Source organism: Alosa alosa, chromosome 3 (genome assembly GCF_017589495.1).
Source record: "Alosa alosa isolate M-15738 ecotype Scorff River chromosome 3, AALO_Geno_1.1, whole genome shotgun sequence".
NCBI lineage: Eukaryota > Metazoa > Chordata > Actinopteri > Clupeiformes > Clupeidae > Alosa > Alosa alosa.
The window spans coordinates 11,277,981-11,300,767 of NC_063191.1; the positions used below are offsets into that span (position 1 = coordinate 11,277,981).

The 22,787-nt window shown below is 42.7% G+C and overlaps 1 protein-coding gene across 2 annotated transcripts; it reads left to right on the forward strand.

Annotated features, from left to right (window-relative positions):
- The first annotated feature begins 3,852 nt into the window (after positions 1-3,852).
- Positions 3,853-22,536, forward strand: mfsd6b (major facilitator superfamily domain containing 6b). Of its 2 annotated transcripts, XM_048238606.1 has the most exons (8): positions 3,853-4,181; positions 4,810-6,382; positions 10,523-10,620; positions 11,540-11,701; positions 14,049-14,147; positions 19,325-19,632; positions 20,078-20,084; positions 21,034-21,166. In XM_048238606.1, the coding sequence occupies exons 2-8, from the start codon at positions 4,812-4,814 to the stop codon at positions 21,042-21,044; spliced, it is 2,256 nt and encodes a 751-aa protein (XP_048094563.1). In that variant the 5' UTR covers positions 3,853-4,181; positions 4,810-4,811; the 3' UTR covers positions 21,045-21,166. The 2 variants fall into 2 exon arrangements, with proteins under 2 accessions (XP_048094563.1, XP_048094562.1); XM_048238605.1 differs by lacking the exon at positions 20,078-20,084 and having other exon boundaries at positions 21,034-22,536.
- The last annotated feature ends 251 nt before the right edge of the window (positions 22,537-22,787 follow it).

Sequence of the window (22,787 nt, forward strand, 5' to 3'; positions counted from 1 at the left end):
AGGGTTAGGCTAAATGGAAATCCTGAAATGGAGTACCCCCGATCCGAGGTCGTTTGCGCTCAACGCTTTGTAAAATCTGTAATGGATTACAGTTTCGAACTGGACAACTCCTCCCTAATTCATTGTTCTAGTTTAGGCATAGGCCTACTACCCAAGTTGCTCTTGACAAAAGCATTTGCTAAATGAGCTGAGGTTGACACATAGACTCATGCAATTTGTTAAAAATGTATTCGTAACAACCCCAATTATCACCACTTTTGTTCAGAAATTCTAAAACAACGATGTTTTTAACACTTCAAAATAACATTTGCTAAATTAACCTTACATTTTTCAGTAGCCATAGGTGTGTAGATTTGAACAAAATCTGGTTTGGTTCTTAACGGGAGCATTTACTGCCTGAAATATTCGATTTTGTGTACCACGCTCGGAGTTATAGTGCTGGCCAGATGGGTCGCCTATTTACGCCGTTTCAACGGCACATGAACGGTTAGACCAAGAATTCTCGTCATGAAATTAAAATTCCACTGGAGCTCCAAGCGGTTGTGTACACGCAGCCTTACAACACTGTTTCCAGCTCTTCGAGTCACGGTAAAATGTCATTTGTTGTATAGCTAATTTAGATACACCTATGGTGTGGGTGGTTGCGTTTCTTTAGGAGTCCGCCGTCTTGGTTTGTATAGAAATGGATATTAAGTGACACATACACGCAAGACTGCGGATATACAGTACGGGACCGACGGGGGGAGTTCCGATATTGATTTAACTTGATTAGGACACGCCAAACTAGAACTACAGGAAGACAGTTGTATGGACCTATAGATAAAGGCCCCCAAAAGACACATTTTGTTGTGATATTATTATTTTCTAGTAGAAGTCTATCTGGGATGGTTGATGACAGGTAATGCACCCATGGGCGTAGATTTAGGGTGGGACGCTTAAGGACTAGTCCTAATCAAACTTTTAAGATGACAAAATTGTCCCCATAATATTTTAGCGAACTTATTTGTAGCCTACTGCTGATCATTCCGACAGCCAGCACGACAATACAAGAAACGTCATCGGGATTAGTGTGTGCTTCACCTCACTGTGTGCTGAGTGTTTCACTAATTCACGGATTGGGATAAATGCAGAGATTAAAATATATTTATACTTACAATTAACCACATTATAATCAATAGGCCAAAATCATAATTGTGTATCTGTGCCGAATTTCGTAATTCAAGTCCAGTGTAGAACTGAATAAGAAAATCATAAGTCTGTATATCTTGAACTTCCAGTAGGCTATGTGAGAAACTTGACTTGCCCTTAATATCTCCAACCTTAAGTATGCAGCTAATAAGGAAATATAATTGTTATTTAATTAAAGGTGAACTTCTCCCCACTGTGCAATGCAGAAAAGGATGCTACAAGGAAGGGAATTCAAACACACTCAACACCTTACCATCTATTGATGTCATTGTGGTTCATTGAGATATCTGACATTTTTTCTGTTAATTGGCTTGGATACAAAATGACATTGTTGCCTTTGTCGGTGTCCTTATGTGAACTTGCACAGGTAACCTTGCTCATCTTTACTTGCGTACGACTTCACACCAGTGCTTCAGGGCAGCCGTGGCCTACTGGTTAAGCGCTTGGACTTGTGACGGAGGGTTGCGGTTCAAACCCGATCAGTAGGCACGGCTGAAGTGCCCTTGAGCAAGGCACCTAACCGCTCCCTGCTCCCTGCGCGCCGCTGTTGTTGCAGACTACTCACTGCGCCGTGATTAGTGGGTACGTCACTGCGTGTTCACTGTGTGCTGAGTGTGTTTCACTAATTCACAGATTGGGATAAATGCAGAGACCAAATTTCCCTCACGGGATCAAAAGAGTATTTATACTTATACTTCAGACCAGAGCTGATGCTTGAGCAAAGGCCGTCACTGAAAAGCTGTGAATGTCATTGAACACAGCTGTTCTCACATTAGCTGATTGCGATAAACATTAACCATTGTTGCCTAATTACCAATTATTCATCAAGTAGTAACTTTTTTTAGTGTTTTTCACATAGTATTTTGCAGTATTTTTAAAATACAAAAATACACACCAATAAAGTATTTTGATACAAAATACAGAGCCATTTCCTTCAACCCAATAAAATAAAAATTACAAAATACTATTTTGTATTTGAAATACATATAACATGTTTCAGAAATCTTGACATGTCTAAGTTTTGGGTTGCAATATACAGGTAGTGGGCTCTCTGTTAATTTTAATGAGTAGGCCTAAGCCTAAAGTTACAGCATTTCTATCACAGTTGACCAGACTTTGACCTTTGGTCTGCTTTTAACAAAATTCTGGCTATGATTGTTCCTTGTATTGCATCATGAGCCATCACTGTGCCTATTGCATTCTACTGTTGTTAGCCTTAAGCCTAGCTCAGTCATCATGTTATACCACATCACCCTCCATTAGAAGTGCAATGAGCTGCATTGAGCATAATAAACTGCGTTTATAATTCCAAATTCATATTTCTAGATATTTTGGTGAAAGTAACTCAAAAGTAATACAATAGTAGTGTAATGCCTTACCATTCAGATACATATTATAATGTAACAAATTATTTTGAAATGACAGTAATGAGTAATACATAATACGATTTTGAAGTAACTTGCCCAACACTGATGACAACCATCACTTTCTATGTATGTCTGTGTTTGTGTGTGTGTGTGTGTGTGTGTGGAGGGTCAATCAAATTCTATGATTGCCACTGATGTGAATGATCTCACAAATCACACAAACCAAATCAAGTTTTAAAAAAATCGCAAAAGTATCGAAATTGAGATTCTTCACTTAGTATTGGTATTGAAACACTAATGTTGGTATTGTGACAACAGGAGTTGGGGATGTGTCCCCACCAAAGCTAAGACCAAACCTACGCCCTTGAATGCACCTCTACTTGTTGCATCAGTCCATGCTAAGCAGCACTTGAACTTTATTGGACGGCAGCTCATTCCGTGCTTGAGGTTGAATATAGCCTTTTCCTATTTTAACCACGAGATGGCAGCATGTCTCAGGGCTGAGGAACGCTTCACTCCTTGGCAATGTAAAACGTCCTTGTAGCCTGTAGCTAGATAGATAGATAGATAGATACTTTATTGATCCCCAAGGGGAAATTCAATTCAAAGCTATAGTTGTCTTGTGAGAAGAGAGACACATCCTGTCTTAACACATCCTGAAGCATACCATTCTAAAACTCCCTATTTGTCGATTCTTGAGACATAATGGAGGGAGAAGACTGTGTCGAGAGAGAGACATCATAACTGTACAAGGATACAAGAATACAAGGAAGTTTATTGTCACATGCATTACTGGATGTAAGAAATGCAGTGAAAGTATGTGGTGTCAGCCTATTTGTGCATTTATTGGGGGGGGACTAACTGATTTAGGGGGTGGTGGTGGCGTCGCTTGACTAGCTGGCTACATTGTAATTTGATGTAGAACTAATCAAAGCATAAAGACTGTTATGGGCTGATGTATAAATAAACGCTTTTCCATTCATTTGAGACATATTAGAATCAATATTTGTATTTGAATAGCCTAAGTAGGCCTATTGGAGACTAAGCGTTACCAAATTTGGTTACCCTTTATGGCTTTGAAATGGGCAGCTTGTCATATGACAATTTCAAATTGATTTATTCAAAATTACATATTTCTACGTTTTTATGACACAATGCATTTAATATGTGGTGGCAGATAAAGGAAAATTTGAAATAAAATGTATCGTTGAGTTTGCCTAGGCCTACGTTTGATGGTTTTCGTAGCTAATGTTACGAAGAGTCACCCACAGGTCAAAATCGCAGCAGTCGCCGTTGGTGAACGAGACAGACGCATCCCAAGCCCATCCCATCCCCGCAAACTGCAAATGGTAGGCAGGTGAGAATTGACGTCAACAGCAAGCGGTTAGCCCAGACTATATTGCATGCCTTGAAGTATGTGAAGTGGAATCGACTATACGCCCGATGTGACAAGGTCCTTTAGACTCCTCCAATTTTTGTCCTCATTGATTTCAAATTAATCGGATAAGCGCCGGGGGAGAGTGCTTCTCCAAACGATGCTTTTAGGACATGTTTGGATAGAACAGGGTAGCCTATTATCCGCCGAAACGAGGCGGTGAAGACTTAAACTTTCATTCAAATATCTGGGTAAGTATTTACTCGTTTTTCGCCTTTAATCTTGTGCATTATGATAGAAACTGGAGCCATTCTTTCCTATATTTACCCTGGTGCATGCGTGAAGGGTTGACAAAAATGTCGTCATTTTAAAGTGCAAGATGGTGCCAAAACAGTTATTTATTTCATATTTCAATTCGCCCAATGTTGTTGTAGATATTAGAATTGCCTAGCTCGCAGACATTAGCTCGAGGCTATGCAGAAAGCTTACGAAGACGAGATGAGTTCAGGCAGGTGTAAGAGCGCTGTTTGCTTACTACACCAAGTACGCCTGGCCAACATTTGTTTTTGAGTTGCCTTGAGCGTAAAACTCTGAATCGTCTGATTAGATATTTAGAATATGGCCTGTCATATTGATTCTTGTAGCCTAATATATGTGACGTTCGTTTATGAGGACTGGTACAGGACTGGTGCCATTTCTGATGGTGCTGACTTGCCACATGTGCCTGTTCTCTTTGCCTAAAATAAAAAAAATAATTACAATATTTATGTACACTTACCAAAATGAACCTGTTTTTTTCTGAAGTTGCTATAACCATTTGCCATGTCATAATTATGAGTCCCTACAGCGGTTTACAAACAGCTGCATTTTCTATTGTAGAGATGGAGAGTGACCGTGTAGCCATCTTGAATGACGATGAGGAGGACCAGAAGAGGAAGTATGTGCTCTCAGAGCCTTTCAACACCTTATCCATGGACCAGGCGTCCGACACATCCCTCTCCGGGCCGACCCCCTCCGAGACCCCCTCCAGCATCTCGGCCTCTCAGTCGGCCCAGAGCATGGACTGCTTGGACCGTGGCTGCTTGCACGTAAACAACCACCTCCTGGTGTCCAAGGTGTTCTATTTCTTCTTCTACGCGGCATACGGCTCACTCCACCCGCTCCTCGCCGTGTACTACAAACAGCTGGGCATGAGCCCCAGTCAGAGTGGCCTGCTGGTTGGGATCCGCTACTTCATCGAGTTCTGCAGCGCCCCGTTCTGGGGTCTCATGGCTGACCGCTTTAAGAAAGGCAAGGCCGTGTTGCTCTTCTCTGTCTTCTGCTGGATAGTGTTCAACCTTGGCATTGGCTTTATCAAGCCAGCCGCCATGATCTGTGTGGAGAAAGACTCCATTGTTAACAGTAGTCACCCCCTCCCTGCAGGAAATCATACCAGGAATCGCAGATACATATTTGAAAGCCCTCTTCCCAGTCTCTCACTAATGCGGAACATGGAGCCTGCTTATAGTACTCAGCATAGATACATTAGGAGTGTGGATGTCAATATATCAGACCATCCAGTTGGGTCTCCTGGTTTAACAGCTCACCTGCCAACCCCCAGACCTATTAATGAAGCAGTTATATCCAACAAAACCAGTCCTGCTGCTACCATGACCACCATAACAACACCAATCACTACCTCCAAAGCTGCGACAACAACCGCCACCACCACAGCAAAGCCAAAGGAGCATAAAATAATTTTCAACCATGACCAAGTGGAAACCATCTTCCTCCTGATCCTGTTGGTCATCATCATCGGGGAGTTCTTCAGTGCCCCCGCGGTGACCCTCGTGGACACGGTCACGTTGCAGTACCTGGGCAAGCATCGAGACCGCTACGGGCTCCAACGGATGTGGGGCTCCCTCGGCTGGGGCCTGGCCATGCTCTCGGTGGGCATCTGGATCGACCACACGCCCATCACGCTGGTCGTCCAGGGCTTGGGTTGCGTGCTGCCCCATTACAAGAACTACCAGATTGCCTTCATCGTTTTCGGCGTGCTCATGACCCTGGCCCTGGCGGTGGCCACGCAGTTCTACTTCGATCCCAGGGACTACCAGCCTGGGAAGGAGGGGGAGCAAGAGAACGAGGTCGAGATTCCACACGTCGTCCAGAACATTCCAAGCCCCGAGGCCAGCTCCGAGGAAGCCCCCGTGTGCCCGGAGTCGGCGCACCGGCCCCTCCCCATCAAGGAGCTCTTCCGGCTATTCTGCGGCGTCCAGTACGGCTCGGTGCTGTTCGTGGCCTGGTTCATGGGCTTCGGCTACGGCTTCGTGTTCACCTTCCTCTATTGGCACCTGCAGGACCTGAAGGGCACCACCACGCTTTTCGGCATCTGTTCCGTGCTCAGCCACGTGTCGGAGCTGGCCGCGTACTTCACCAGTCACAAGCTGATTGAGCTGGTGGGCCACATCAGGTGAGTGGGTATGGTAAACAAACCCCCCTCTCCCCCTCTCTCAGGGGTGCTCAACTGCAGGGCACAGGGCATTATATACTGTAGTGCAGCTCCAGTGGTTGAAGAGAAATGTGACAAATACACGATTTCTGCTCCATTTGATTCAGATTTTCCTAGTTATATTCTATTCTTATGCGTTTTGGTTCTCTATTACATTTGGGACACTGGGGAAAGCGTGTCCGTGTCTCCGTAGAGACTTACTTGACCTTATCTTTGTCTGTCGTGTAGCTGCTTCTCATATTATTTGATGATGACAGGAAGCTGGTTGCGTCAGTGCACCAGTGACATCAAAGATCACATCTTCAAGTTTTGTTGTCCTGACAACAACCTTCTTACGGCGACTTAGATTTAAGAAGGTCGTCGGACGATTTAAAGTGCCATCGACACCAAAGTGAATGGGATGAATTGGTGCTGATGTTTTGATAAATTATATTAAAAGGAAGCAAAGCAAAACATCTGAGTAAAATTGATGCTTTGGACAAGAAAACCTCCTTGAAGATTGCCCCTTACAATGTCTGTTATTATTGTTTAACATTTGATGAATTTCTTTACAGTAATTTCCTGTGTATTAGCTGCAGTGTGTATAAACCGCAGGACCGTGTTTTTAAAAAACAAAAACAAAACCATATTAATACCATATTAACTGCCCCTGTGTATTAACTTGATGGCTGAAGATATTTTGCAAAATTGATGTATAAACCTCGGCTAATAGTTGGGAAATTATGGTATGCCTTTGTGGTTCTACAAAGACAATGTGAGAAAGGTGTACTTGAAGTGCATCATTTCACTGACTACGTTTGCATGCACATCAGTACCCTGGTTATGGTCGGGATTTTGAAGTATCCTGGTTTTGTTTGGGCATGTAAATATCATATCCCAATTTCAGAGCCCAGGACAATCCCTTATCCCGGTTTTGAGAAATCCTGTTATGCTAGCTGGAATACTCCAAAAGAGTCTGGGATGCTGTTCCTTGTATACACCTTATCCTGGTTTATCATGCAAAAGTTTGTACAGATGATCTACCATCTTGAACTTGACTAAGTGGAACGGAATGCCCAGCTGAGCTTCTGGCATATTTACTTACCACTGGGCCTGGTTTATTCGGCTCTCAGCCTGACACTAAACAGAGAGCCAACTGAGCTCCCTGGGTTCTGGTTTAAGATGATTTGTGTGCACTGCCCACACTGTGTAGTTATTATTAGAGAGATTAAGGACATGGGGTCCCTTAAGGAAGGTCCTCTCCATATGGCTGTGCCATGGCACTGTTTCGTTAAGAGATGTGGCACCATATTTTTTAAACCCTTTCTGAAATAACATTTGGTCCTCAGCAGTCTTGATGAACAATGGTACTGCATCCGTCTCTGGGCGGATGCAAAGGCCATATTAAAAAAAATGGGCCATTACTAAGATAAACAAACGGCTTTTGATTGGACATTTTGCAATCCATGATGGCTGCATTACCGCTAAGCATGGGGACGAGGAGTGCGTCCAAAGGTCAACATGTTTTTGTGGCACAGACCTGGCACACACACAGACAGAGAGAGAGAGAGAGGGTGCCAACTGGTTGTTTGACTCACATTGCTAAGTGGGCAACGCTTGGCCACACAGTGAGCAAACTGTGTGGTAATGTATCTACACACCAGCAGGTATCATGCCACATTTTGGAAAAACACACGTTAGTAGGCATTAGAGAAATGGCAAGCCGAGAGAAGAGAGGACAAGATTCGTCTTTACAAAAAGGAAGAGTGGGAGAGGAAAAATCGACATCCTCTCAGATGGTATTTCTCAAGTATCTGTTAAATTTGGCCTCCATGACTAGCTGAGATAAATGGCTGACTGATGGAAATGGAGGGTTGAGCCAAAGCCTGTTGACTTGCAGCAGCCTGCATGGCTCCTGAAATGGGTCAGGGCTCTCTGCTGTCTCCCTTGGCAGAGGTTCAGCCCGGTTTAAGTGTGAGCCGTGCCAAACATGGGTGGGCACCATCAGCCGACCGCTTGGAGTGAATTTATGGACAGTCCACCCAATGTCCACATCATCTTAAATGTTTCAGATGTTTGGTTTAACACTGTCAAAAGAGAACGTCTGTGTAATATTACAGATAAATAATATTGTACAAGGTCACACTGGCTTACCTCCCTACCCCCTTCTACTCCATAATGCATGAGTGGGTTTGTTGTTTTAACCGAGATTATTTCCAGTCGTAACTAGACAAAAGGCACAGAGACATCGAGGATGTTGTGGCACCAGACGTGATGGTAAAACTGTGGGCTTTGTTCAACAGTCATCCCATCCCCCAGTGGACATGTGTTCATTGTGATGAATGTACAAACATCCTCATTTCTGCTACCGTTTGCTTTTATAATGAGTTGATCTGAAGGTCTATATGCACACACACAGAGTGTACAAAAGCAAATGGGTTCATGTTAAACTGAGAAGAGGCCGTTTCATAGCGTTAGTTTGACCACTGGAAAGAAAGAAAAGAGTGCTCTCTGGCATTGAGTTTTTTTAGTTTTGTTTTTTTATTCAGCTTAAACAAAGCCTTAATTGTGTGAATGTCGCCTCTGCAAGAAAGAGAGTGGGACAGAGAGACACAGATAGGGAAAGGGAGAATACGAGCTACAGTCTTCTCTTTCTCCTTCTCTCACACTCTCTCCTTCTTTCCTCTCTCTCTCTCTCTCCTCTCACACTCTCTTCTTTCCTCTCTCTCTCGAATGTCTACTTTGGTGGCCTGTTTTCAGTTATGTGTGTGGAGAGTTGGACCAGTGACCCTGTAACTCAATCCCCTGTGCCATTAGCTGGGCCAGATGCTTTTGTCTAGGCTTTCCGACATCGATCCCACGCCCTCCCAGCCCTCTGCGGATCAATCAGAAAGGACAGGGCAAGAGAGCAGGCCGGCTAGCTGAGATGGACAATAGTCAGGCTTCAGCGGGAGAACACACACAGCCCAGGCAACTGGGGAAGCGAACAGTCAGAGGAGTTGGAGAATTTGCATGCGTATCTCATACGTCTGCGCAAGTGTTAAGACTTATCTCTGTAGGTCAAGGCTACTGCTCCATAGCCTCCTGCTTTTAAACTACACACCTTTCTACAGTTTATTTTTGTAGTATAGTGTGGGTGTAAAAATAGTAGGATGATAAGGATTGAATGGAGACTAGCATTTATTTTATAGCATTTCATTTTATGTTGTTGTATTATCGTTATCAGTGATTGAGTTTAACTACTGTGGCTCATTTGAGCATTGCGCTAATGATGTAAAGGTCCTGTTTCAGTCTCTAGGGAGTTCCTCCATTTAGAAATGCCCATCAATGTACTTTCTTCACTGTGGTTGGAAGGCCTTGTGAAATGATCTAAGTATGTTTTTGTGTAGAGTGAGGGACAGCTGTCTGTGTCCTGTTGTGAGACACACACACACACACACACACACACCCATACACACCCCTCAGGCCTCATAAATGTCCTTGTTTCTAACAGACACTCCCAAAGGGAGAGAATGAGTCACACTGTGAGCCAGAATAGAGGAGAGAGCAGGCGGCTGACATCACTGCAAGAGTCCAGCAAGTCTTAAGGAGACACACTCTCCAATATACATACCAAACAAAGCATCTCACTGTGGTTTACCACAGACTAGCTAGATAGATAGATACTTTATTGCTTATGCTTAAGACATCACACACAAAATACACTACAACAGGGGTTTTCAACCAGAGGTCCACGGCCCACTTGTGGTCCGTGAGGACATTGCTGGTGGTCCCTGACCATGGATTCAGTAATGTAGTTTCAATGTGTGAATCCATATTTTTATTCAGTGGTGGTCCTGGGGTTGCGTAATTAGTCAGAATGGTGGTCCCTGGTTCACAATCAGTTAAAAACCCCTGCACTACAACATACACAGAATGATAAAATAACAAATCCACATGACTCATATGGACATCTGACCTCTGGGCTATTGAGGATCAAACCAGCATGATAGATTTGAAACTAGTATCAAAAGTGGTTCCCTTCCTCATTAAAATGTAAAATCATAACATGGGGTCATATGGTAAACTCTTTTCCAAACCTTTTTAAAATGTTTTTTTCCTGACTTTCTCCTGACTCCTCAGGGTACTGTACATTGGACTGGCCTGTAACACCGCTCGCTACCTGTACATCTCCTACCTGGAGAACGCCTGGATCGTTCTGCCCATGGAGGTCCTTCAAGGTGAGCAGGGCAGCGAGTCAACAAGATGGCCTTCTGTTGACTTTTGAAGGAGGAAGTGTTTGTATTGCCTTGAAAAAAACTCACACACACACACACACACAACACATATATATATATATATATATATATATATATATATATATATATATACACACACACACACACACACACACACACACACACACACACACACACACATACAGCTTCTTGCTTGCCACAGGTTCATGCAAGGACACGAGTTTCAAGTTCATTTATTAACAGGCAGCTGTTAATATCTGAAAGAGGTAAATGTGCCGGCGACAACATTTGAGGAAGTTTGAGGAAGAAGACCCAGTTTTTGTATTGCACAATGTTACATTTCAAGTCTGCAATTTGTACGACCATTATCTCACTAGCAGATTATAGTAAGTGCAAGACATTTGCATTTGAAATTGCACTTTTGATAAGGAACTTACAGTGTACTAAGGGACAGCTTGCTTGTTGTTAGTTTAAGTATATTTACTGTAAACATGCCTAATCTACTAGCCTTTGCGTCATACACTGCAGGGTGGTGGATTTGTTGGATAGTGTTCAGTCATTTCCCGTTACAGACCTGTGACCACAGGAAGGCCAGTTCTTTGTCATCCCACCTTGCAGTTATTACCCTTTTACTAGATTTCTCACAAGCACTTGAACTAATAACACAAGAACTGACCGTGTCATTTTCAGTCCCATTGAAATCAATGGTCAAACTACTGTAGTTTCTGTTTTCTGCCACAGGATTCATATTAGCATTGTGCAAGTTATTCTCACTATATTCTGTATGTGTGTGTGTGTGCACGCGTGCATGCATGCGTGTGTGTGTGTGTGTGTGCGCGCGCGCATGCATGTGTGTGCGTTTGTGTGTGTGTGTTTATTTTATTTGTTGTTTGTCCCACAGGTATGACGCATGCCTCTGTGTGGGCGGCCTCTATTTCCTACCTGAGTGCCGCGGTGCCGCCCGCCCTGCGCACCTCCGCCCAAGGCATCCTGCAGGGGCTGCACCTGGGCCTCGGCCGCGGCTGTGGGGCCATGATCGGAGGAGTGTTTGTCAACTACTTTGGTAAGTTCTCTGACCCAACAGCTATGAGCCATGATGGCAGTGCTAACCGTGACGATGCTAAAAATTGATTGTCTCCTTTTCAATCAATAATTTTTTAATCAATAAATACCCAATTCTGCTTGAAAATTCCACTACAGAATGTACAATACTTCCAAAGTTTATTCCACCAGCCTTTTGTATCAAAAAAATTGTCCCTGCCCCCAAACTTGGTACATTTTGGAGTAATTGAAATTACATCAGTATGTCCCTTTCTACTGTAATTTTTCAAATCAAAACATTTATCCAAATGATTCTGTTTGAATATTTAACTACAGAATATATCTCCCCTTGAAAGTGTCTCACACAGTTTTCTTTTTTTTGGACTACAAAAATCATGATCTGTTGATAATGAGCCATATAGCAGAAAGTTTAGTCTAAAATTATTTACAGAATGCTGGATGCATAGGTTTTATTCTGAGACCATGGCCTTGATATTACTTTGTTGTATGAAGACAGTAACTGATAGGATCATACTCGTATTGTTTAAAGTAATATTTCATTCACATCAATGTGAGTTAACGTCTATGCCTCCCCATGAGTGCTTACTCATGAAATAGAATTACTGTTGAGGTGGCAGTTACTGTATGTACCAGTTCTAGAAAACACTACTATGTGTTTTAAAAAATGGCCAGTGAACAGACCATAGCAATCGGCATCATTGCACCTCTTCCTTTTTACAGGTACAATACCCTATGAAAGACATGCCCAACTTTGACTAGCCTTGAGTTTTCATCGTCACCTATGCAAAACAAATAAAAAGTCATCTCTGAGGGCTGGGTCATTATGTTGAAAACAATGGCAAATATTTGTCTTGGTCACAGGTACTGTTGGTGTCAACCTACAGTACACACACACAGGGCCATCCATGATGGGTAAACTATAAAAGGATCTTTTCTCCTGTATGAATCCTGTGGGATCTGCTAGCCATTTCCCTAATGGCTTTTTTGTTTGGAAAATGCAGACAAAGGCCTTTGCTTGAAAAGGCACATGACCACAGAGGGATATAGGTCTTATTAGTGAAGTCAATGGCATGCAATGCACTGTATTTGGCATTGATTGATTCAATCGAGGAATTGAATTTCAATTCACTACTTAAAGTATACCGTAGTTAATTTCCACGTCTGTTAATGGAAACTAGTCATTTCATATGTACACAGGAGAGGTGTTAAATTCCTCGTGCTATAGCTAGGGGATATCACACAGCAGCCAATCAACAACCAGGCCTATTATTTACCATAAAAAACAAAATCATTAAAAACAACCTATGTGGGCGAAAAACATCAACAAAAGAACAGCCCTCGACAGTATTTCACTGGTGTTATCAAGCAGGCACCTTCTTTCATCAGTGTTTCATTGAATTGACCTATTGGTAAACCCCGACCGTCAAATGCACATAAGCCATCAGCAAATCAGCACCAGCTATACTCTGAAGCTCCATAGAGTTGAATTAGAAACTGTGATTTTTGTCCCATGACACCTCCACCCACCCCCTCCATGCTCATGATGGGTTCTCTACCAACCAGCAAGTACCAGCAAATTCTTTGGTTATTCCTCTTCGTTGCTGTGGTCTGATTAGCAACATAACCAGATAAACCGTAGAAAAACATTGCACCCCAAAATGACACAAGAATGCATTTATTGTACCCATTTTTGTTATCTGCGCTAATAACCTGCATTAGTGCTTCCTGTTTCTTTTTGTGCCGGGATGATTACAGTTCTGTCAGGTCCATTAAAGTCAAGAACAACACAGACAATGAAAATTCTTTAGGACATTTTATTGAATATATTATGAATTAAATTTGGCGGTATGGCTCTGTTCAGAGGAGTCCCCAGACCTTTCATGAGCACCATGAAAAAGCAGAGAGTCAGGGGACAGCAGCAGCATTAGGGGACGCCCACACAGTTTAACACTGGGAGAGCTAACTATTCCCCCATATGAACAGAGCGGCAACTATGACATAAAATGCCTTTGCCATGTTATACACAACAGGGTGGAGCAGGGGAGGAGGTGGGTTGCATAAATGCGAGCAGCAAGCAGTTAGGAATGACTAAAGCAGCTTTAAATAAGGCGCTCTGTTTGCGTGTGGCCATTTAGAAGCGAGGAGATTTGACCAGCTGATGCGCTGACGCAGATCAGCTGATACGACCTTGTTGATCAATAGCGGTTAGCGGCGTCTTGACTACTTGGCCTGCCAGAACTGACGCTGGACGCTCAATTTTAACTTTGAAGAGTTTTATCTTAGGTTTAGCTAAGGTAAACTTTCAAGCTAAGGTTCTTGTTTTGCTTGTTTTGCTTCTCTGTGCGTAGGAGCTGCCCAGACATTCCGAGGGATTGGAATGGCCTCCCTCGTCATCCTCCTCATCTTCTCTCTAATTCAGTGCCTCGTTGGACAGAATGAGGACAAGAGTAAGTACCTGACTCCCTTCACTGTTCTCTCTCTCTCTCTCTCTCTCTCTCTCTCTCTCTCTCTCTCTGTCCCTCTTCCCTCCATCTCTCTCTCTCTCTCTCTCTCTCTCTCTCTCTCTCTCTCTCTCTGTCCCTACTTCCCTCCATCTCTCTCTCTCTCTCTCTCTGTCCCTACTTCCCTCCATCTCTCTCTATCTCTCTCTCTCTCTCTCTCTCTCTCTTTCATTCCATCAGTCTCCCAATTTCTCTTCCTGTCTCTTTCTCTTTTCTGCCATCGTTCCCTGTCTCTCCCTCTCTTCATCTCGCTTGTTCATCTCGCTCGCTTTCTCCCTCTCTCTCTCTCTCCTTTCTCTCATCTATCTCTCCTTATCTCATCCGTCTCTCTCCCTCTCTCCCCCCTCCATCTCTCCCACTGTAGGTCATTAGTGGAAAAAGTCTCCCCCTCCATGTCATGTTTCATATTATGTAAGCGTTCTCTGAGACAGCCGAGTTTCTAAAAACACCTGAGGTGGAGATGGCAGGGATGATAAATGAGGCTCTGTTTGTTTATTTTACTCCTCTGTCCTCAACCACCCACCCACTCGTTCCTTCACTCCTCCTGTCTCCCTCTCTCCACCATCTTTTTCTATCTGTCTCTCCATCCCTACTCTATTTCTGTTTCTCTCTCTCTCTCTCTCTCTCTCTCTCTCTCTCTCCTCCCTCTTCTCCCTCTTCTCTCTCTCTCTCTCTTCTCTCTCTCTCTCTTCTCTCTCTCTCTCTCTCTCTCTCTCTCTCTCTCTCCCTCCCTCTTCTCTCTCTCTCTCTCTCTCTTCTCTCTCTCTCTCTCTCTCTCTCTCTCTCTCTCTCTCTCCCTCCCTCTTCTCTCCCTCCCTCTTCTCTCTCTCTTCTCTCTCTCTCTCTCTCTCTCTCTCTCTCTCTCTCTCTCTCCCTCCCTCTTCTCTCTCTCTCTCTTCTCTCAATTCAATTCAATTCAATTGAGCTTTATTGGCATGACAAAAAATACAATTTGTATTGCCAAAGCATACATGTACGTAGTAGTGTGTAAAGACATAAAACAAAACATCATGCCTCATACATTACTGCAACGGCAGTGTGTGTGTGTATTTGAGTTTCTGTGTGCTTCACTGATGAAGTGACTCCCTTTGTTTATGGCAAGCATCTATATATCTTGCTGCGACTCTTGCACTTTTTTGTTCCTCGCCTAATAGTATTCTTAGACTTGGATCCTTAAAGTTGTGAAGGTCTGGATGCATTTCTCTGCATTTAGGAAAGAATTGATCTCGTATGTCTTTCCATTGGCAGCATTCAGCCAAGAAGTGAAGCTCTGTTTCTATGGCACCTTGGTTGCAATTGGTGCACAGCCTGTCTTCTCTGGGCAGCCAGGTTTGCCTGTGTCTGCCCTTCTCAATAGCCAGACTGTGATTGCTTAGCCTGTACCTGGTCAAGGTTTTCTCTGTCTGGTATCAGTGACTGTGGATAGGTAGTCTGCCACAGTGTACTCTCTGTTTGGGGGCCAAATAACATTGAAGTTTATTTTGTCTTTTGTTGTTTCAGTCCAATATGATAAGTAATTTTGTTTTTCTGCATTTATAATTTGGTTAGGGGCTTAATTGTTTGAGAAAGGTGGCAAGGTCCTGAGGCTGACTATTAGTTGTGTTAGTTGTACTATTAGTATGTGTGAGTCTCAGGACTAGCTGGATGAGGGACTTGTTTTACACTCATCTCTTGGCTTTTTAGGGCTTTATAACAATAGGAGTTGGGGTCGCTTGTTTTGAGATGTTCAAGAATTTGATAGCTCTTTTTCAATTTTAATTAGTAAAGGGTATTGGCCTAATTCAGCCCTGCATGCATTGTTAGGTGTGTTCCTCTGTACCTTGAGGATGCTTTTACAGAACTCTGTATGCAGGGTTTCGATTAGGTGTTTGTCCCATTTTCAAATCCGTTGTACATAAGAGGACCCCACACTTCACTGCCGTATAATGAAATTGGTTCGATAACTGTTTGAAAATATTTTGAGCCAGATCCGAATGGGTATGTCAAATTGAATAGTTTTTTGATGGCATAGAAAGCCCTTCTTGCTTTCTCTTTCAAATCATTCACGGCCAAGTTGAAATTACCAGTTGAACTGATTTTTTAGCCCAAGGTAGGTGTAACTTTTTACTTGTTCGATTGCATATGTACCAAGGGTTAATTTCTTTCTCTGATGTCTGGATTTTTCTGGAAGGTTAGTATTTTTTTTTTTTTGTGGGTTAATAGTCAGGGCCCAGGTCTGACAGAACTTGTGCAGGACATTTAGGTTCTGCTGTAGACCCTCTTCTGTTGGCGACAGCAGAACCAAGTCGTCCGCAAAAAGAAGAAATTTGATTTCGGAGTCATTTAATAGGAGGCCAGGAGCTGTTGACTGCTCGAAGTCTTTTGCCAATTCATTAATATATATATTGAAGAGGGTCGGTGATAGAGGACAGCCCTGTCTCACACCCCGTTCTTGAGTGAAGAATTCTGTTTGTTTGTTTCCAATTTTAATTGCACATTTGTTGTTTAAATACATTGTTTTTATTATGTTGTATGCTTTTCCCCCTACACCAGATTCAATAAGTTTACAAAATAGGCCATCATGCCAAATAGAATCAAAGGCCTTCTGGAAATCTACAAAGCAAGCAAATATTTTTGTTTTATTTTGGTTTACATATTTATTTATTAAGGTGTGTAGGGTGAAAATATGATCTGATGTTCTACATTTTGGTAAAAACCAATTTGACTTCTACTCAGGGCATCATGCTTTCGATAAGGAAGTTTATTATTCTATTGTTTAAAATGCTACAAAATAACTTCCCCAGATTACTGTTTACACAAATGCCCCGGTAGTTATTAGGGTCTAATTTGTCTCCACTTTTGAAAAGGGGTGTAATGAGTCCTTCATTCCAGACATCAGGGAAGTATCCGACACTCAGAACCAAGTTGAACAGTTTTAGAATAGCCAGATGAAAATTGTGGCTTGCATTTTTAATCATTTCATTGAGGATGCCATCAGGGCCACTTTTGCCTTTCTTGGCTGCAAGCCTTTGAGTTTTTTCTGTTAGTTCATTTTCTGTAACTGGGTAGTCTAGTGGGTTTTGATATTTATTTATTGTGTTTTCCATGTCAATCATTTTTTTGGTAAATTTGGGTTTGTTCTGGGTTCATACTGTGTTTTCCATAGAGGTTTTCAAAGTGACTTTTCCATACTCCTCCATTTTGGATGGCAAGTTCCTCATGTTGCTTTTGTTAAGTTTATTCCAGTTATTCCAGAAATTATTTGAATTTAAAGATTCTTCAATTGTCTCTAATTGATTTTTTGTGAACTGTTCCCTCTTCTTTCTGAGGTGTTTTTTGTATTGTTTAAGCTCTTCATAATAGCTAAGGCGTAAACCAGGATTGTCGGGTTGTCTATGTTTTTATTTGACAGGAGCCTAAGTTTTTCCTCATTAATTTGCAATCTTGATCAAACCATTTTCCTTTTCTTGTTTATCCCTATGAGATTTTTGGTAGTTTTAAGATTAGAAATGGTTTGCCAGGTAATGGAAAATGTTGTTTAGTTCTTGGCTGCATGGTTTACGCCCTCTTTATTATGCAGGTAAGTATGTGCTAAAAATGTTTCTATTTGAGAACCCACTTTAGGTTGACAAAAAGCTTTCAGGTACTCCTCTTTGCTGTTATGGGCCCACCTGTAGGTTTCTCTAGTGCTGTACAGCATTACAGGTATGGACCTTTTGTGTGTGTTGGTATTTTTCGCTAATTTTAAGATACATAGTAATTTGACTGTGGTCTGACAGAGATGTTAGTGGTTTGACCGTGAATGCTTTGAAAGTGAATAGGTCCAAATCTGTAATCATATAATCAACTGTTGAGCAGCCAAGTGGTGAGCTGTAGGTATATCTCCCTAATGAGTCCCCTCGCACCCTACCATTGAGCAGGTACAGACCAAGGCTTTTACAGAGCTTTCGATGAGCAATTTACCATTTTATTGACTGATTTGTCAAAAGTATTACGGGCAAAGTTTACCATGTTTGATGGATAATCGCTGCCGAATATATGGTTATTACCTTCATCTGAGTTGTAGTCGGCTAAAGATCCTGTCCTGGCATTTAGGTCTCCGCAGATCAACACTTTACCCTGGGCCTGAAAGTAGTTGATCTGACTGTCAAAAGTATCAAAAATCTCTTCATTATAGTAGGGAGATTCAGAGGGGAATGTACAGAGCACAGAGGAATATATCATTTGTTGTCTGTGTTAGTTTTTTGTCAATTCTAAGCCAGATATGTGATTCTTTTTTTTGATTGTAGTAATATGTTAGGCTATTTCTAATTTCAGCCAAATAATTATGCCTCCCGAATCTCTTCCACGTGTGACTTTTACATGTTTTCTGGAGGAAATGGCTATTTCACAATATCCTGTGGGACAGAGAGTCACTTCATCAGTTTTGCGCCATGTTTCTTGGAGAATTATTATATCTGTGCTCTCTCTCTCTCTCTCTCTCTCTCCCTCCCTCTTCTCTCTCTCTCTTCTCTCTCTCTCTCTCTCTCTCTCTCTCTCTCTCTCTCCCTCCCTCCCTCTTCTCCCTCTTCTCCCTCTTCTCTCTCTCCTCCCTCTTTCTCTCTCTCCCTCCCTCTTCTCTCTCCCTCCCTCTTCTCTCTCTCTCTCTCTCTCTCTCTCCCTCCCTCTTCTCCCTCTTCTCTCTCTCTCCTCCTCCCTCTTCTCTCTCTCTCTCTCTCTCTCTCTCTCTCTCTCTCTCTCTCTCTCTCTCTCTCTCTCTCTCTCTCTCTCCCTCCTCTTCTCTCTCTCTCTCTCTCTCCTCCCTCTTCTCTCTCCCTCCCTCTTCTCTCTCTCTCTCTCTTCTCTCTCTCTCTCTCTCTCTCTCTCTCTCTCTCTCTCTCTCTCTCTCTCTCTCTCTCTCTCCTCCCTCTTCTCTCTCTCTCTTCTCTCTCTCTCTCTCTCTCTCTCTCCCTCCCTCTTCTCTCTCTCTCTTCTCTCTCTCTCTTCTCTCTCTCTCTCCCTCCCTCTTCTCCCTCTCTCTCTCTCTCTCTCTCTCTCCTCTCTCTTCTCTCTCTCTCTCTCTCCCTCCCTCTTCTCCCTCTTCTCTCTCTCTCTCTCTCTCTCTCTCTCTCTCTCTCTCTCTCCCTGTCTCTCTCCATTCCCAGCAAAAGACCACATTTTGGCTGAGAACATTCCGGTCCCCTCCAGTCCAGTCCCGATCGCCACCATAGACCTGATCCCAAACCAGAGCAGCTCCGAGTCCCGCCACCCCACCACTGCAGTGGCCGAACCCAAGGCCCCGGCCAAGAAGACCAAGCACCAAGAGGAGCAGGAGGATGTGTCCAAGCCCGCCTGGGTGGTGTCCACCTCGCCCTGGGTCAGTCTGGCCTTCGCCCTCTACCAGCTGAAGGAGATGGCGGCCCTGGAGAAGAGCGACCCGGCGCTGGCAGAGCAGACTCAACCCCAGCAGCAGGTACGCTGGTACCCCATGTGATGATGCCTGATGTGGCTGTGGTGAGGTTGGAAGTGCTGATCTGCATTTGATTCAGCCCAGTCAGTCTATGCCCATGCCGCCCATGCCGTGCCCATGCCGTGCCCACACTCACATTGTGCCAGTTGGAGTTCCGAAGGGCTGCTTTTGTTGAACATTTGCTTTTTCATTTATTTTTATTTATATTTTTTCTTGTGCTTTCTAAATTCTTGCCTTTATAAATCATTAAGACTATTATTTTGTTAACATATCTTTGTTGAACAGTTCATATGTGAATAATGACTTAAGTTTCTTTTTGATAATTTTTTGCTCTCAAATTACTCTTGCTGCAGTGCATCTGAATACAATGTGCATGCCTGACACGCTTGAATGAAACTATGAAAATAAAAAAAAATGTCTGTTTATTTCATGCTTTCAATGACCTCAGGATAAAGGTGAGAGTGAATCTGTGAATGTACAGTGTGTGTGTGTGTGTATATAAAATATATATACACAGTACATACACATACATACACATGTCCATGTGAATCTGTACATAAATGTCTCACGACATTTATGGCCAATGACTTGCCATTCAGGACTGAATAAATATACAGGGACTGCCCTGAAGATTTGATCATATTTATGGCATATTTGAACATATTTATGGCATTATTAAACAATGTATTGTGATTATATGTGATGTGCTATCTTGTGTTATTTTTTTAGACAGATTATGTTTTACTGTTTCATTCTTTTTTTCCCATTGTACTAAAAATGTCTCGCAAAGAAAGGAGACTTAATGCTTTTGTCTGCTCGTGAAGCATCATCAGCTAATCTGTTCACTTGAGTAAAGTGAACAGATTAATAAAAAAAAAAAAATAGAATCACCAATACTTACTTGCTTAGAATGTATAACACTTAGAATGTATAAAACAGTTTGACAGCATGGATAATGCAACTGCTACTTTTACATTTGTACATGTGCAGTGAAGCAGAATATATGCAAAAAGACTGAGCAGTAGTATCCACCTGTGGTACTTTCCATTCCCCCGACTTTATCTTACTTGGGTTCCTATTTGGGCTGCTCAGTCTAGCCTGTGTGAACCCAAGAAAACTGCAAACATTTATGTTTTGAGGCAAACACACACACAAACACATTTCTACCTGTTTACAAAACAGTAAATATCAAATGGAGTCGTGTACTTACATGTAAATTGTTTATGGTACAATGTCCAGCCTATTATGTATCTATTTTTAAATAGCACCACACACAAGAATCTTGTAATACATACACCACCAGACAGGAAGGCCGGCAACATAACACTGGTCTCATGAAGGAGTGTTTTGCATACTCCTCATCTATATGGCCTAACATGGTGCTCTGTTCCTCTGCATTCACAGGAGACAAATGAATTTATGTTACCGGACAGTTCGAATGAAGACACCATATCCCCACCCATCATGGAACGAGAGTCCAGCTCAGAAGGATCGTCCACATTTGAGCACATAGCGGAGGCACCCACCAATGTCAGTAGGGCACCCAAAGGCCCTTCAGAGGCCCCTGGCAAGCCTCCAGACCTCACTACAGAAGACCATCTGCCAGCAAGGCACCCCGAAACCTCACCTACCGCTTCTGATGAACCTCACAGAGCACCTCAAAGTCATCCCGCCAATCAGTAGCGTGTGGACTCACTAAATTCCGAAGCATCTAAAATTTCTCCATCTCGGGAGAATGGAACGAGTATCTCCAGAGGATTGCTATACTTTTTGGGACCTAAAGGGAATAATAACTGTAAAAAAAGATTTGTATATTCTCGTTTACTTGTTTACATTTAGTCTTACACTGTAGCAGTCTTCTTGTTTTGTCGTGTTTGGCCTCGTACTGCCACTAGACCTTTTGCCTTACCCCTGTTGCTATCTTCACTTAAGGGCCTCTGAGAACTTAGTATGCGCCTGTATTGCACTGGAATGCACAAAAAGACAACTGACTGAGATAGATTAGCACTCATTCAAACTTTGTGGAATGTGTTACAAGGCTACCCACCGATGGATGGTACGGCAGAACCTACAGGGTATTGGTTTACTGATGATTGTATGGCTATTTGCAAGTCTGCTCGGCCATAGTGTGGATGCTGTGTGATGCCTTTGGTGAAACAATTGCCATTTAGGGTGGAAGTTACATGTGAAACGAGACAAGAAGGTCAGACAAGGTCACATGAGGTGAATGTGAAGAGTCACTTGTTTAGAACATCATGTGAGGCAAAGACTGGCACTAATCCTGCTGCTTAGCATCTGTCAGAAAACGCATCAGCAGAATCTCAAACGTTAGCACTGTATTAATACAAAGTTAGGCTGTTTTAGCCCATGCCTAGTAGCAGCACCATGGTCTGTGGTGCCGTCATTTGTCTTGAAGCTACATTACAATTCACATTAGCATAAGGCACTTCACAGGTCGGTGTGAAAGTCCTTACGTGAAACTTCTGGTACGCAGCCACATTCTTAAGCCTCTGCAACACCAATAGCCTGCATCCTATTGTGTTTGTATATCAAGGATGGAATCCAGGATCTAACCTTCAACCCAAGGACACTCTACAAGAGTACTGTTGGCTTTGCTTTGTCTAGAGGGCTTTCTATGTTGAGTGTATATCTTTGTACGCGTGTGTGTGTGTAAGTATGTGTGTTGTGTGTTTTTCCAACTCCAACTAGCAAGCACCTTTCTGTTCACTCTGCACTTAAAGTGTGATTCATTCCCAAATCAGCTTGTTTACATGTAATTAGACAAAGAAAGTGTACAAATCTACAATAAAATAAGGTTGTATTTATTTAAAAATTAAAAGAAACATTCTGTGAGATAGTCGACTGATTAAGTGGTTATCAAGTGGTTCTTCATATAAAAATCAGCTATAAAAGGGTTTTTTCACATGAGAAAGGACTATATAAAAAAAAGAAACTCATCAAAAACCGTATTAAAAACACACCTTTTTACAATGTGTAGCACATGTCTATGAAGAAAAACTGCCAAGAGAGGCACTGACATAACAAAACAGTTTAAAACACATTACAGTTACACTGTGGCAGTCCCTGAGTGTGACTATTACACAGAGAGCCACTAGAGGGCAGTAGCCTCCTGGACTCTCTCAGCACCGGCACGCTTC